This window comes from Mycteria americana, chromosome 2 (genome assembly GCF_035582795.1).
Source record: "Mycteria americana isolate JAX WOST 10 ecotype Jacksonville Zoo and Gardens chromosome 2, USCA_MyAme_1.0, whole genome shotgun sequence".
NCBI classification, from domain to species: Eukaryota; Metazoa; Chordata; class Aves; order Ciconiiformes; family Ciconiidae; genus Mycteria; species Mycteria americana.
Genome location: NC_134366.1, coordinates 818,386 through 833,303, shown reverse-complemented (window position 1 = coordinate 833,303; position 14,918 = coordinate 818,386). Strand labels below are relative to the sequence as shown.

At 54.4% G+C, this 14,918-nt stretch overlaps 1 protein-coding gene across 2 annotated transcripts in view; it reads right to left on the bottom strand.

Moving 5' to 3' along the window:
• The window catches only part of CDC25A (cell division cycle 25A), a 28,919-nt gene that overhangs the window by 5,277 nt on the left and 8,724 nt on the right, over window positions 1–14,918 (bottom strand). The window contains exons 9-16 of one of the 2 annotated variants that reach the window (XM_075492150.1): window positions 14,283–14,357; window positions 13,455–13,607; window positions 13,033–13,125; window positions 12,570–12,632; window positions 12,339–12,437; window positions 11,448–11,578; window positions 10,948–11,059; window positions 9,012–9,573 (exon numbers count right to left, since the gene is read on the bottom strand). In XM_075492150.1, the coding sequence (XP_075348265.1) occupies window positions 9,433–9,573; window positions 10,948–11,059; window positions 11,448–11,578; window positions 12,339–12,437; window positions 12,570–12,632; window positions 13,033–13,125; window positions 13,455–13,607; window positions 14,283–14,357 (867 nt within the window). In that variant the 3' untranslated portion in view covers window positions 9,012–9,432. Of the gene's footprint in view, window positions 1–9,011; window positions 9,574–10,947; window positions 11,060–11,447; window positions 11,579–12,338; window positions 12,438–12,569; window positions 12,633–13,032; window positions 13,126–13,454; window positions 13,608–14,282; window positions 14,358–14,918 lie in introns of those variants that run through there. The other variant, XM_075492152.1, reaches the window with a different exon arrangement.

Sequence of the window (14,918 nt, the reverse complement as noted above, 5' to 3'; positions counted from 1 at the left end):
CCACCCCTCGGAGCATTTTTGTGGCCTCCTCTGGACCCGCTCCAACAGCTCCGTGTCTTTCCTGTGCTGAGGACCCCCGAGCTGGACGCAGCACTGCAGGGGGGGTCTCCCCAGAGCGGAGCAGAGGGGCAGAATCCCCTCCCTCGACCTGCTGGCCACGCTGCGGGCGATGCACCCAGGATGCGGTTGGCTTTCTGGGCTGTGAGCGCACATCGCCGGCTCATGTCCAGCTTTTCATCCACCAGTACCCCCCAGTCCCTCTGCGCAGGGCTGCTCCCAATCCCTTCATCCCCAGCCTGTATCGATACCAGGGGTTGCCCCCAACCACATGCAGGACCCTGCTCTTGGCCTTGTTGAACCTCATGAGGTTCACATGGGCCCACTTCTCCAGCTTGTCCAGGTCCTTCTGGAAGGCATCCCGTCCCTCAGGCGTGTTAACTGCACCACTCAGCTTGGTGTCATCTGCAAACTTGCTGAGGGTGCACTCGATCCCACGATGTTGTTGATGAAGGTATTAAACAGCACTGGTCCCAGTACGGACCCCTGAGGGACACCACTTGTCACAGATCTCCATCTGGACATTGAGCCGTTGACTACTACTCTCTGGGTGCGACCATCCAACCAATTCCTCATCCACTGAACAGTCCACCCATCAAATCCGTATCTCCAATTTAGAGAGAAGGATGTTGTGGGTGACTGTGTCAAAGGCCTTACAGAAGTCCAGATAGATGACATCCGTAGCTCTTCCCTTGTCCACCGATGTAGTCACTCCATCACAGAAGGCCATTACGTTGGTCAGGCAGAACTTGCCCTTGGTGAAGCCATGCTGGCTGTCTCGAATCACTGCCCTGTCCTCCGTGTGCCTTAGCATAGCTTCTGTGAGGATCTGTTCCATGATCTTCCCAGCACAGGGACATTTTTGGTCAGGTTGCCCAGGGAAATGAGGCTGAGCAGCGGCTGTGTGCGTGGATCTGCCTTGCACAACAACGTTCAAACTTCTTACCCAATTCCAACCAGATTTGATGGAGGGGAGGGGAGCAACCAGCTGGGACGCAGATCTGTGGGACTGGTGGGGATGTGACCGGTGTTCCCAGCGTGGAGCCTGGGGCACTGCTCCTCCTCCTGCAGCAACAGGGTAAGGGCCAGGACCAAAATCAGCACCCAAAGCACCCAGGAAAGCCCCAAGCACAGCCCCAAATGCACTTGTGGTTGCTCTGCATGGGCAGACCTCGCATCTCCTGGGACCCCGGTGATGCCCGGAGAGTTCCCGTGAGCACAGGGGTCCTCCACGGAGCTTGCTGCATGCCGAACTGGGTAACTTGGTGGTGGGAGATAGGTTTGGATCCTTCGTCATACTGCTGCCTCCCAAAGCATGCCTCTGCTCTGTAACCTGCGTGAGAAGGGCTGCAGTGGGCGGTGGCGGGAGTCGGAGACCTGCGTGGGCCCAGCTCCTGCCCCTGCACCGCGCTGCAGGCCTGCCCCCGCCCTGGGGAGGAGGAAGCAGAGGCGAAGCAGGGCTGAACCAGGGCTGAACCGCAGCAGCGCTGGCACCTTCTAATTACGTTGTTGCTCAGTGTCACGCACGGGGAGGATTGCAGCGCTGCCGGGGTGCCGCTGGATCATCCCTCATTAGCACACAGCCCCGGGGCTGTTCCCAGGGCACACCCGCGAACCCCGTGCTCCCACCGTGCTCCCACTCGAGACCCTCGAGCCTGGCTGTGAGACGGCCATCTCCCGGCACGTGGGGCCTGTGCCCAGAATGGGGCTGCAGCTCCTCGGTGAGCCTCCACACGGCATCAACCCACGGCAGCTCACCCGTGCCGGGTGGCTCGGGGGCCTGACGCTGCGTGGGTCACCCTGTGGGGCTGCTGCCAGCATCCCCCCAGGTGCCAGCCACGCTTCCCGACCCACCGCCAGCACCGGGGTTTGCTTGGGGGGGGGTTTGCTGAGCCGTGGCACGTGGGGAGGCCCCTGCCCAGTGCGGGAGACCCGGTTGGGGTGGTGGGGATGAGCACCGCAGAGCCAGGGCTGCACCTTCACGTGGCACCTGGCAGTTGTTTGAAGAGGCTTGTGCAACCACCGTGGTGGTGTTTGCAGGCACTAATCTCATCACCGCGGAGTAGCCGCTGTCTCCTTCCCTGCCCTGCTTAATTCCTTTGGCGGAGACACCCAAGATCCGGCCACAGGGCTCCTCCGCCGGCACACGTGGCCCAGCGGGGACCAACCTTCCTGTCCCACCGAATGCAATGGCAAAAGTCGCCCCACGGCCGTCCACCGAGGTGGAGCGAAAGCCGCAGCACGGTTTCACCCCGGCTCCAGACAGGAGCTCCTGCCCTGGGCCCCTCTCCTCCAGCTGAGCCTCCTCCTCCTGGTTCCCTGCCCTCCCCGGGACCCCTGAGCCGCTGTCAGGGACCCTCCTGCTCACGTGGCCCCGTGGTGGCAGGACCGTGCGGGGTCGGGGCCACGTCTTGCCTGGCACAGGGATGTGACACAGCCCCCAGTCTCGGGGATTTCCCGCACAGAGCAAAAGAGAAAGAAGGAAAGGGCACTTGGCTGTGTTCCTCTTGGCCTCCTTCCACTTTCCTCTTTTGATGTTATTCTCCCTTTTTATGGTTCTTTGCTTGAGCCTTAAGGCCCAGCAAACATCGCTGGGGAGTTCATCCAACAGAAACAAACGGGGACGTGTCTTCTGCGGGTGGAAAGCGGCAAACCCACCCCCCTGGGGCCAGCACGTCCTGTCTGCGGCCGCTGGGGCTGTGCCCCCAAAAGCAGACAAAACCCCCCAAAGGCAGACCCACGCTGGCCCGAGCGGCCGAGCTGTGGACATCTTGGTGACATCCCTTCTCCAAAGGCGCCCGAGGCTCTGTGGCACCTTGAAGCGCTTGCGAGCACAGCCCCGCTGCAGGAGGCGAAGCCGAGGGGCGAAGCCTGGACGGGGCACGGAGGTGCCTCCGGGGCTGCGTCCCCCCGCGCACGCCCGCCCTTCCTCCTCGCCTGCCCACCCGCTGCGGGGGAAGCATTTTGGGCGAGGAAGACCCCGGTGGTGCAGGCCCCTGCCCGCTCCCTTCTGCTGCCTCGCACCCCTCAGGCAACAGCCGAGGGCAGCCCACGCCCGGGGACCGGCGCTGGCAGCGCGGGGTTGATGCAAGTGACAGGTCCGATGGCACCGGTGATTTCCAGGAATAGTCTGGGCATCGCCTGCGATGCCGCAAAAATAAATTTCCCAGGGGCTGCTGCAAGGGAGGAGGGAGGAGGGAGGAGTGGGGAGGAGGTGGATGGCAGCACCTGGGGAGCAGCCACTGTCCCCCCACGGCCCTTTCCAGGTGGCAGCAGTGTCATTTGCGTCCCATGCTCGCAGCTCCACAGCTTCTCTGGGACAATTACGCCCTGACCATCGCTGCTGCCTCGGCGGCGTGAGGGTTTGTTGCTCCTGACTTCACGGGAGCACAAGCATTTTGGCAAACCCACCCGCCGGTGGGTTTCTCGGCTCTGTGACATCCCGGTGGGGACGGTCCTGCCAGGGTGGTGCAGGAGGAGGCTGCGGGGGACGGGGACGCTCCTGCGCATGGTGAGGGTGGATGGGGACCTTTCGGGCTGGGGGCTTCCCTTGTGCCGCTGGCGAAGGGCAGCTGTGCCCCGGGGGCGCTGGGCGATGTCCCTGCCCCAAGGGGCACGCGGCGCCTGGCTCCTGCCCACCCCCAGGACGGAGCTGGACGGCCCCGGCCGGCGCCTAAACCTGCCCTCTCAATAGAGCTCCCCGGGCAGCCGAATGCACCGGATTTAATCTAAATGCACGTTCCTCGTCCAGCCCTGACGCTCAGTCTGGTTTTAGCCAGTTTAATCTGTTTCTGGGTGACTCGCAGGGTCTGTTCCCATGGCAGGAGGAAGGACAGGGGCACCGCCTGCACGTGTCCCGGGGCCGGCCGGGAGCCCCAGGCGCGAGTAAGCCACTGCCTGGACCTCCATCAGCCGGGGCATCGCACCCGCCCGGCTGCTGGGTCCCCTGCATCCCCCCTCGCACGTGCAGGTGATGGCAGAGGGTTTCCACCCGTCCCCGGGGTCTGGGTGACGCTGGCCGTGTCTCACCACCACGTGCTAAAAGAGCGAAGGGCACCAGAGCGAAGGGCCAGGTGAGCACCACGGGGCCGAGCCCAGCGCCCATCTGCTCCCCCGCCCTGGGTGTCTGCGGCCTGTGGGGAGGGCTGGAGCTGGGGCATCCCATCCTGGCCGTGGCACGGAGGGATGCGTGTGGCATCAGCCCAGAGCAGGCAGCACCAGGAGAGCGCGGCATCAGCTCTGTGCATCTAAAACAAGACACTGGGCCGAGCTGGGGCTGTCGACCGAGAGCCGCGGGGGCCGAGCAGAGCTGGGAGCGAGAGCTGCACGGGGGGCGAGAGCGGCCGCTCGGCGAGCGCAGCCCCAGCGGGGAAGAGAACAGGGCACTGCCGGGGAAAACCCGTCATTCCTTAATGCTGAGCAGACGGTCTGCGCCGCCCGCCCGGGACCCCCAGCGCGCCGCTGCCTGCTGAGCGCCGCCGCGCAGGTTGGCAGCCGATTCATCAGCCCAGAGCAGCCTTAAAAGGCAGCAGCCGCCTGGGCCCCTCGGCTCCGGCGTGGGCTCCTGAGGAGCACGGAGGGACCCAGTGGCTCCCAGCACCGCACGCCTTCCCCGTAGGCACGGGGACACGGCCACGGTGCAGCCGCTGCCAGGCCAAGGGCTGGCACCCGCACCGGGCGTTTTCTCCAGCACGCCTGAAGCTTGCCTCGGCAGCAGCAGATTAGCTTCGTTTCCAGCTCTGCCTGGATTTGGTGACCTCTAACAAGGACCTTCCACCCTCCGCCCTGGCTGGCAGCCTCTGCTCCTCGGCGAAGGGAAGGCAACGGGCCCTGCTCCCCGGGGCAGAGCCATCCTGTTTATCACCGTTACTGGGGAAGTAGAGGCACTGGCGCAGAGCCGGGAGCTGGGACAGTCCCCTCGCCCGCCCCAACTCCTGCCCCGGTGACGGGGTGTAGCTGTGCCCGAAGCGGAGCAGGGACCACAGGGCTTTTGATAAGGGACAGGGCAATGGCAGCACGTCCCCGTGGAGCCACAGTGGACCCAAGGGAAGGCAGGTGGGACGTGACACAGCAGGGTCACCCCATGCAGGAGAGGGCTTATGGGGCGCTGGGGTGTGCTGCAGCCCCAGGAACGACCCCATGGGAGCAGCCGCTGCCTGGCTCCGATTCAAAGGAAACCCAAACGGCAGCCTGGCCAAGTCCTGGCACCAACGTTTCCAGGAATTATGCGGCACTGCCGCCCATGCACCAGCTCTCCAGGGGACATCTTAGTCACACTTGTCACTAGAAGCCGTTCCCAAGACAAGACGCCAATGGTTTTAACAAAGCAGCTTCTGCCCAGCAAAGCCGCACGAATCTCCTTCAGAAAGCATTGCCCGCATCGAGGTACAGCCGAGATTTTCGTGAGGTGACTCCTTCTGTCGCTTCTCCCTACCAAACCCCCAGCTTTGGGGAGACAGCGCTCGAGCCGCTGCCCTGAAACACATCCAGCGTCGCCACTTGCAAACGAGCGGGAGCAGGCTTGGTTTATTAGCGAATTTTAGGTGATCATTTGAAACCCTCTCCCTCAGTCCAAGCCAGCAGCACTCAGGCCCTCACAGAGCATCCTCTTTTGCCCTTTCACCAGGCTGGGTACCGGGCAGAGTCATCACACGCGCTGTGCTCCTGCCACAAGCTGAGATAATTCCTCCTGGCCTGGCAGAGCCTCAGGTGGGGGCACTTTCACTTGACAAATAACTACAGAAAATGGCAAGGCTGGGTTTCACAGCGCAGGGAAGGGAGCGCAGCCGCCTGCCAAAGCTGCCTTTGCTGGCAGGAGCAGAGATGCAGGAGCAGGCTCCGAGCGGCCAGGGAAGAGCCCTTGCGCGGCCCTCCCGGGCAGAGAAAATAGTGAAGGCAGAAAGGCAAAGGCAGAAGGGTTGTTTGAAAAGCTGCAAAAGGATTTCAAACCAGGGAATTGTCCGGTATCACAGTTATAGCTAAACCCCACCTTTTCCCTCTTCATAAGGCAGCAGCTGAAAAGCCACGGTGAGGCAGCATTGAAGGGATGTCCAACACCCGCTTCTGAGCCCCCGGTGAAGGAGCTGCTGGCACATCCATGGCAGCGGCCCTTTGCGGCTTGCCTTTCTCTTAGCCACAAATGTTGCAAGATAAAAAGATAGTGCAAGTGCCCTTTTAGGTCACAAAAGGTAAAGCGATACGAAAGAAAACACTAAGCTTTGCAGCATTCAGGAGCTCACGGTAGAAGCTGATGAAGCCGTAAGCTGCTTTCAACATCAGTTTGAAGGATGACAGATGGAGGCAAGGAAAAAACCCCACCCAGTTCCCTGCTTTAGCCTCCAGCAGATTTGGTCGCAGCGCTGTAGTTTAAGTGAAGCTTTTAATGCTGACCCCGTTGTTGGCCACCTGCTCTTCACCCCCACGCTCTCTGCTGAGGCTGTGAACATCCCGAACAAAACAGCCCTCTCAGGTGCTCCGCTGGGAAAGCGTCCAGCACAAACAAGGATCTTCACCCAAAAGCGAGCTGCAACTCCCCGCAGCGTAGACGCTACGATGGAAATGCACCGCTTTGAAATTCAGAGGGCTGCAGCCCCGCTCTTCCCAAGTCACGGGGGTGATTGCAGACCCAAGTCCCCATCAGCCTGGAAACAGCCCGGACTGGGGCTGAACTGGGCTTTCCCAGCTCTGTCCACCCCTGCCAGGGTCCGGGGCCTCTGCACGAGGCCGTGAGCCGTTCTCACCCAGCTACAGGTACACAAATATCACGCAGCTCTGCCAGCCGGGCCAGAAAACCATCCTTCCGCCACCTGGTCCCATTCCTGCAGCTTACAGGAAAGCAGGGCGCTATTTTTCATCATGTAAAGTTATCCCGGAAGCAATGAGCAAAGAACGCAAGACAGGAAAAACAGCGATTGCCAGCACGGGTTTCTTTTCAAGCTGCGGCGTGCGACGCCAAGCAGTTCAGCAGCACACCTTCTACTGCAAGAAAAGTCGAGTTAGACAAACCGTTTGGATTTTAAGGACTTTATTCTCTCAGCCCGCAGATGTCCATTACAGTTGCGGGCTGATACAGTACAGATCGCGTTTAGGAACATACATCTCGCAGCCTTCTCCTTCCCGCCCACAGGACCTACGAAAGGCAGCACACAGGGAGCTAGGTGGGGTATAAAGCGAGGGGTCGCATTTCCATCTCGGGAGGGTTACAGGCGTCTCTAATCCCTCAAAGTGCACGCTGCAGCTCACGTCCCCCGATACTGCCGGGCCACGAAGAGCCGCAACGCCCACAACGCGTTCAGTTTCCTGAATATCAGGAAGTTTGGGCTAATGAGCTGATTTAGGGGCAGTCACGGGAAGTGCAACTGCAAAGCCACGGATTGCTATCATGGTTTTGCTCCAGATGAGCGACCTCAGAAAAGAGCATCGCGACGCCGTCAGCAGTCTCCATCTGCTTTTTTTGAACACGGCTGGCGAGTTAAACTTTCACACAGAGCGACTGTTTGTTTATGAAGTTGTACCGAGACATCTTGCCCAGCAGTCGTCTTGCCAAACTGATTATTTACCACTTAGGCTTGGCCCAAGGGGTCTTGCGCCAAAACACAGTTTGGGTCGATCGCGTTGCTGCCCGCGTCGCAGGGAGCCGGCCTTCCCCGCTGACACGCGGGCACGCGAGCTCCTCCCACCGCGCAGCTCTGCCAGGCACTTCAGACCCTCCAGGTGAATGCAGATTTGGTAACAGCCATTTCTGATTTAGCATTTCATCATCTTCCCATTCGAGGTGTTCAGCTTTGAGGGAAGCCAGCAAAGTCTAATTTTTTTTTTTTTTTAAATGAGAAAGAGTTCAAAGTTTATTCTTTCAGTTCTCAAGAGGATTAACAGCATGTTTTAAGAAACAGTTTTTAAAATAATCAAGTTAAAACTCCATATAAAGCACCTCAATTTCAGTATTTTTTTGACACAGATACAACTGCATGCAAGATGAGCTCGCAGGGAGCAAGCCAAGCCCTGTGAAGCGTGGATTTCTGCTAAAGTGAGAGCTGAGAGCTTCCGGGACGCGCGGCTGGACCCGGGCTGCATGGGAGCACTTGTTTCACCGAGAAGTTCACGTGTGAGGAAGATGAGCTACAAGCGATCGCCACAGCGGTGCTGCAGCAAGCAGCCAGCCTTACCCTGAAATCACTGGGCTGCTGTAAGGTTCATTAGTTGGGTCTTATCTGACACCAAAAATTAGCAGCAAAGCAGTTTTAGGACCCGGAGCCACGCATTCTGCTTTAGGTGGGCAATTTGTAGGGGTACAACAGCGGCTGAGGAAGTTCCTCTTCCTTCAAAGAATTAATTGTATTTCCTGCCTTTCCTGGCAGAAGGCGCTTCTGCTACTGGCGAAGTGGCCGGAGTCAAACCCACGGCAGCAGGAGCAGTTTCAGAACAGCCTCCCAGGATCATCAGCGCGATTCCTCACAGCCGGGCTCTTTTCTGGACACATCCCATGATAACAACACGCAGCCTTGGAAGGAGCAGCGACAGTAAATTGCTGCTGTGGAGAAACCTGGTAACAGCTTCGCCACCCGAGACAGCTTTTTTCTGAATTACCCTCCATTCCCAGAAGTTCTCCCTACTTTGAAACACCAACTCCTCTAGAACTAAAGCAGCAGCTAAATTCAAATAACTATGAAATAAAGCAAATCTAGCTTAAGTAAACGAGGTGAACATGATATCTACGTACAATAAGCAATTTCCCCTTAGAGTGTCTTCAAGAGGCCTCCCACAGCGGAACACAGGAGGTCAGCGAGGTGGGAAGCTCCACCTGGAATGAACTATTTCCCATTTTACTTCACTGCGACGCATTACGCTACCAAACCACAGAATCCAAGCTGCAGCTGAGAAAAAGAATTAACCCCCCCCCACCCCCCAACAGCAGGCTGCCCTTTAGCAGAAACAAGGTTTGAGTACAATCCAGATGATTCAACTGCAGCGGTATTAGCTTCATTTGACTGTATTTAAATAAAATAAAGCATTTAAAAAACAACAGGCACTAAAATACCCTCACTGCTTACACCACCGGTGCCAAGCCCCATGGCACGCGACAGCCTCTCCCCACCCCTCCCAGGGCAGACTGTCGGGCGGTTGGTGGATGTCACAGAACACAAGAAGCCATTTCCACGAAGCAGCGTAACAAGAGTATTCCGAAGAGTCAGCTCCCAGCCAGCAGCCAGGTTGCTCGGTTCAAGCCTGCGGCCGCAAGTTCCATGGTGTTCCCAGTAAGACAACAGATGAGGAGAGAGCTGGCACCTGATAACCCCAAGCAAGGAACGGGCGCGTCTCCCTCCCGCTGCAGCCTCCCCCCCACGATGGGCAGTCTTTGCTTGTTCAGTTCAGCCCTCAGAGCTTCTTCAGGCGACTGTACAGTTCCCTTTTGCTCTTCTCACCAGCCCAGGTTCGGCTTTTGGTGCGGAACCTTTTCAAGTCTTCTTTAAAGTCCTCGTGGTGCATGGGGCGATAGCTCTGGGGCTCGCAGAAACTCTGGGGAAAAAGACCCTGGTTTCACTTCAGTGTGTCACAGGAGCACCGATCTCTCTGAGACCCACCGACAGAGCCTGGTAGCAACCATTTGAACAACTACCACCAGAATAAACAGAACTCGAGTCCCCCCCCGAGCAGGGGTTTCATACCAGACATTCAGGAGCAAAGCCAAGTGATATTCAGATTACAGCTACTTCAGAAGCGATAGCTATGAAATGAAGGGTTTTCAGTCCTGCATACAGAGCTCTCACCCCAAGTTTCTGCCAGACATCGATACAGAAAGTAAGTCTATCTAGCATTCACCTTGAACCAGCACAGATTTGAAGAATACTTGTCTTGGACCGGCCAGCCCCTGGCTCTCAGGCCAGACCCAGAGCATTAGAGGCTGCTGTCGGCTGTTCCATGCTGCCACCTTGAGGCCCTCGGTCCTCCCACCGCGGAAGAGGATACCCACGGGGCCCGAGACAAAACCCAGGCGTCCACCGCCACAGGGGAGCCAGCAGATCGCAGGGAGAGCCAAAAACCGGGACAGCACTCACCGATATGAACACCGGCATCCCCCAGGGCGGCCCAAATGCTGGGAGACCCAACATCCCCCTGGGAAACAGGGCACGGCCGCGCCCAGCCGGCCACAGAAAGGCCAAGCCTCTCGCATCTCTCTGAAAACGCACCAAGTCACAGAACAGGAAGGTGATCCGAGAGATACTCTAAAGCACAGGGCCCGAGAGGGACTGAAGTGACAGTCAGGCCAAGGCTAGTTTGTGTCAGAACAGCGGGAAGGACTAGCAGGAGAAAGAGTACAGCCACTGAAATGCTGACGCAGCAGGAGCCAAGCGATACGAGAAACACCATCCTCACAATGCTGGCAGAGAGCTGCTGGGCATTTTTTAGTTTCCTTTTCCAAATTAGAGGGTGAAAACTCAAAGCTCGAGTTTTTCAGTGTTGCTATTTTAGTGCAGTATGAGGCTCCAGGTTTCCATTTGTTATACAGCAATTACTGTCAAGCCTCCCTTCCCTCCTAGTCCTTGCAGGCTGAGCAGTCTTAAATTCCTTCTCCGAATGACATTTTGAACTCCTAGTTGTTATAAAAGGGCAGAAACCAGTTTTATATTTTATTCTTGAGACAAGTGGAAAAACCTTTCAGCTATGGCAGCAAGACAGCTCTGAAGTATGGAACAGGCTTAGAGAGCCTCAGTGCCAAATTTTAACTGCTCTCAGTACAGGAGAGCACAGAAACAGAGCAGGAACACCTACCCCAGCAAAACACACCCTGCTCCAAAGAGAAGTCTGACCGAGTGTGAATACGTGGCTATTTCTTTATCATTTCTTCTCTTCTGAGCGTGAAAGAGGTGAATTTAAGAGAACGTTACTTACACGGCATCTTAAGAAGAAGTCCTTGTAACCCCCCTTCAGGACATAGAGTTCTGGGTAATGGAGGTTGGGGTATTCATTACCCAGCCTGTCCCGCTCTCTCACAAACCGGCACCTGTAGCAGGAGAAAATCCTGTGTTAAGTCTTCCAGTCAACAAATAACACACAAAACCAGTGCTCACCCAAAAATTTCCATTCCTTGGATTACAGAAGCAAGCCACTGCCTATCAGGAACACACTGGCAAGCCACACTGGCTGCAAAGCTGTGGCTAACTGGTTTTCCCTCTCCATCTCTAAGCATTCCAGCGCACCAGCCCAACTTCAACGTGGCCGTTCGCATCACGGGTTGTGTCACATCCTTGCCAGCGGTGACAACCAACATCTGCTCATGATAAACTGCCTGTTACGTAGCACGCCAGCACAGTAACTGGTGCCACCCTGAAAGCTTTGCTCTCAGCTAGCACAGCAGGAAGTTCTTATCCAGGGGCGTGTGGGTAACTCACATTCGAGGACCCCGCTCTGACGAAAACTCGCAGTGGAACACTATTATCACTCGTTTGTTCTCCGACGGCTGGATTGGCTTCTTAAGCAAGTAGTCTTCCACGTCCTCTTCCATATGTAGGTTTACAGCACCCTGTAAAGGCAGAGACATGCTCAAGCACACACGGTGAGTGGAGGAGAACAGTAACAAACCCATCCCACTTCCTTGCCAGCCGTCTCCTCATCTTCGCTTCCTAGAGGAGTTCTGGGAACCCTCTCTAGCCGTTGGGAACACGGCTTCAAACCCAAGCAGAACGTTACAGATAGTCTAACGCTGACTCTGGGTGACCTGGACCTGTTTCAGATGGCCATTTCGACAGCTGTAGGTTGTGGCTCGTTGGATTTCCCTTCCCGTCTCATTGTGTTGGAGAGGGCCAGCCAGCTTGTTCAAGCAGCAGACTTCAAGATAATTGGTTTGCACAACCATTTGTTCTTTTGAAGTCTGTGGCTTAAATAAAGTTTAATATCCTAATTTTAGCTGCCCTAGATATCAGGATGCTGGACACAGGGTGTCTTACAGCCTCCTCTGGAACCATCTCCCTGCTTGCCACACAGGCCACCTCCTCTGCTTAAGGAAAGCAGAACGATCCCTCCTTTGAGGGAGAAGTCACTTTATGAACCAAGTATGAGCGAAGTGTCCCAAGATTCACGCAGTGCGTAGGTGTAACAGGATCCCAGACCCCAGTGGGGCACTTGGGCGTCTCAGCTATAACATATCCAGCTCAGCTCTGACATATCCGCACGGCCTTGGATACTCGCTAGTAAAGAGCAGCCTCACGTGGAGCTACGCGACCCCAGATTGCCCTAGGGGCAACTTCAGACAACTCTACGTTGCTCCTACAGGGTCAACATACCTTGATGTGTCCTCCTTCATACTCATACGGGTATCTACAATCAATTATCACGCATTCTTTGATGAAGCTCGCAAACTTCCCAGTCAGCACAGACACGATCTGGAAAAAAAAAATTCAAAAAGAAAAAAAAAAAAAGAGTTTGGTTGTTTTGAGATGTTTTTGTGTTGAGTTTTGTTTGGGTTTTTTCTTTCCCCAGTAAAGAATTTTTCTTACTGTCCCCAGAACACATACCATTTCTGAGTCGATATATTTTAAGTCTTGATGTTTCCCATCAACAGTGTGGAATAAATAACCCTAGAAAACAGACAGCATTTAACTGAGAAAATTCCAGCGTGAGCCACATAGGCGATAGCACAGTGTCCAACAGTTAATTTTGTAACACAGATACTTTGTTGGCAAGAATCTCTTCAGCAAAGCTCAAGAGTGAAAACTAAGAATTCTAAAATTCAGGGACAAAATTTTATTTTTTGCTCCTATACTGAAGGGATTTTGTAGATCTTTTTGAATAACCACAAGTGAATTGCTGTGTCTAACCTATGAAAGCACCTTTCTCACCAACAGCCTTTCCGAGTAATTTGAATATGTACTCTTAAAGGAGGGAAGTGCTTTACTTGGGCTGGTTTGAGACATCTCTACCAAGAGAGGCCATTAAAACACTTGAATTAACACTTGTCTGTTAAATCACTTGAATTACCTTGGAGAAGTCACCAATAAGGTCTCTCTGGTCACTGTCCAAAATGCTTTCGATCTCTGCTGTGGAGGATTGCATCTTTACCATTGTCAAGCTCTAGAGGAAAACAGGTTAGAGATCAATGCCGAGCACTGACAGCAGAGATCCTTTTCCCATAACGTAACAGAAAACTCAGAGTTTGCTCTGAAGCCCTGAACTACGTCTCCCCAGCTTCCCCTTTGGATTAAGGCAAAACTCGGGCTCAAGAGTAGCAATGGTTGTGCCAGCTCCTCCAGATCTCCTGCACTCTGCAGAGAGAATGCAGTTTTGCTAGGTCAGCAATTCACCTGAAAAAGCTCTCTCATTAACCTTCATAAACTAGACACCTATATTAGATCCTCTCCTCATCAATTCTCTGTTACAACATCAGATGCCAAGCCACCAACCGCTGAATCCTCGGAAGGTGTTCCAGGCAGACTCTTCCTCTTCTTGCTTTTCCCTGGAGAATTCTCTTCCTGGGACCTCTCCATCCTTTTCTGGGTGGTTCTTCCTACACCACTAAGCAGAGATGAAGAGCCAAACAACCGGCATCGTTTGGCCTACAAGGAAGAGAGAAGTTAAAGAGTTGTCTAGCAAAGATTTAGATTAGAAACCAAGCAAGCCTCAGACTTTCAGACTATTACAAATTTTGCCTTATGCAAGACACTGCCACTGCACAGCAACAGCAGGATGTTAGCAGGGTCATCTAAATTCAGGACCTACATTTCCAGTAACACTTGTTTCTTGCTGTGTGGACTGGGTGAGCTTGGAGCACCATAAGCAATACGATGTGCTAGCAGAGTGCTTTATCTCAGTTAGCAGACAATCTATCAGCAGACTAAGGAGCTTTTTGCTGGAGTCTAAACTCCCTTCGCAGTCTATAATCAGAGGATTGGGCTACAGGCATTGGGCTGCACAGGTAAGTCTGTGCAGAATGTGTTCAAGATATGTCAATGAGTATCTGATAAGGGAAGATAAGATCTTCTTGCATTTATGAAGTGGTTTTGTAAAAACAAAGTTAATGCCTATACACGCACACAATGAGCGTTGACAAAGTTTTCCAGGTAAACAGGCTTTAGAGGTAGCCAAATACTGAAGGGGGTTTATGCCATAGCTTGTTTTGTTGTTATTAGGGATACAGGATCAGAGTGTGACATCTCTTGTCCCAGTAGTGAAAACGGCTGCCAGAACAAAGTCCCCGTCTCTGTTCTGTTGTGCTCTGCCAGAACACTCACCCGATTGTCCGTTTTCCTCATGACTAGTGGTGCAGTCCAGAGGCTCGCCACATCAGATGGCATCTCCTCATCGTTCTGAGAAAAAAAAAAAAAAAAAAAGAAAGTTCATTCTCCTCTATTTCACCGTGGGCAGGGACTGTAAATATCTACTGCACAGCTCAGGCAAACATTCCAGTTGAATTCAGCTGTCAGAGCAGTTTTAGGAATTTAACTCAATTACTAGTCCAATACTAAATGAAATGATGGAACTGAGTTGAGACATGTTGGAGAAGGTAAGTTACATCAATTCATTGATTGATTAACAATGATGTTCCTCCAAAGCTTTAAGCATTTCAAATTCAGTTAGAAAGTCTTCTATTTAAGTGGCCTGAAAGCAAACATCACCTCTAGCTCTTTCAGCAAGTTTCTAAAAAAAAAAAAAAAAAAAAAAAGCCAACTGTTCAAATATTCTCTCTAGTAATGCAATTCTCATCTGCCAACAGGAACAGCAGCAATTCTTAAACTAACTGCTGTCCACACCCCGAGTAAACCCCGGTGTCTGCACTAGGAAAGAGCACATACAAGATAGAGACACTGAAAGGCAAGAGCTGAAGATGATGATGATAACTCACCTTCTAGGAGTCCCTAGCACCTAGC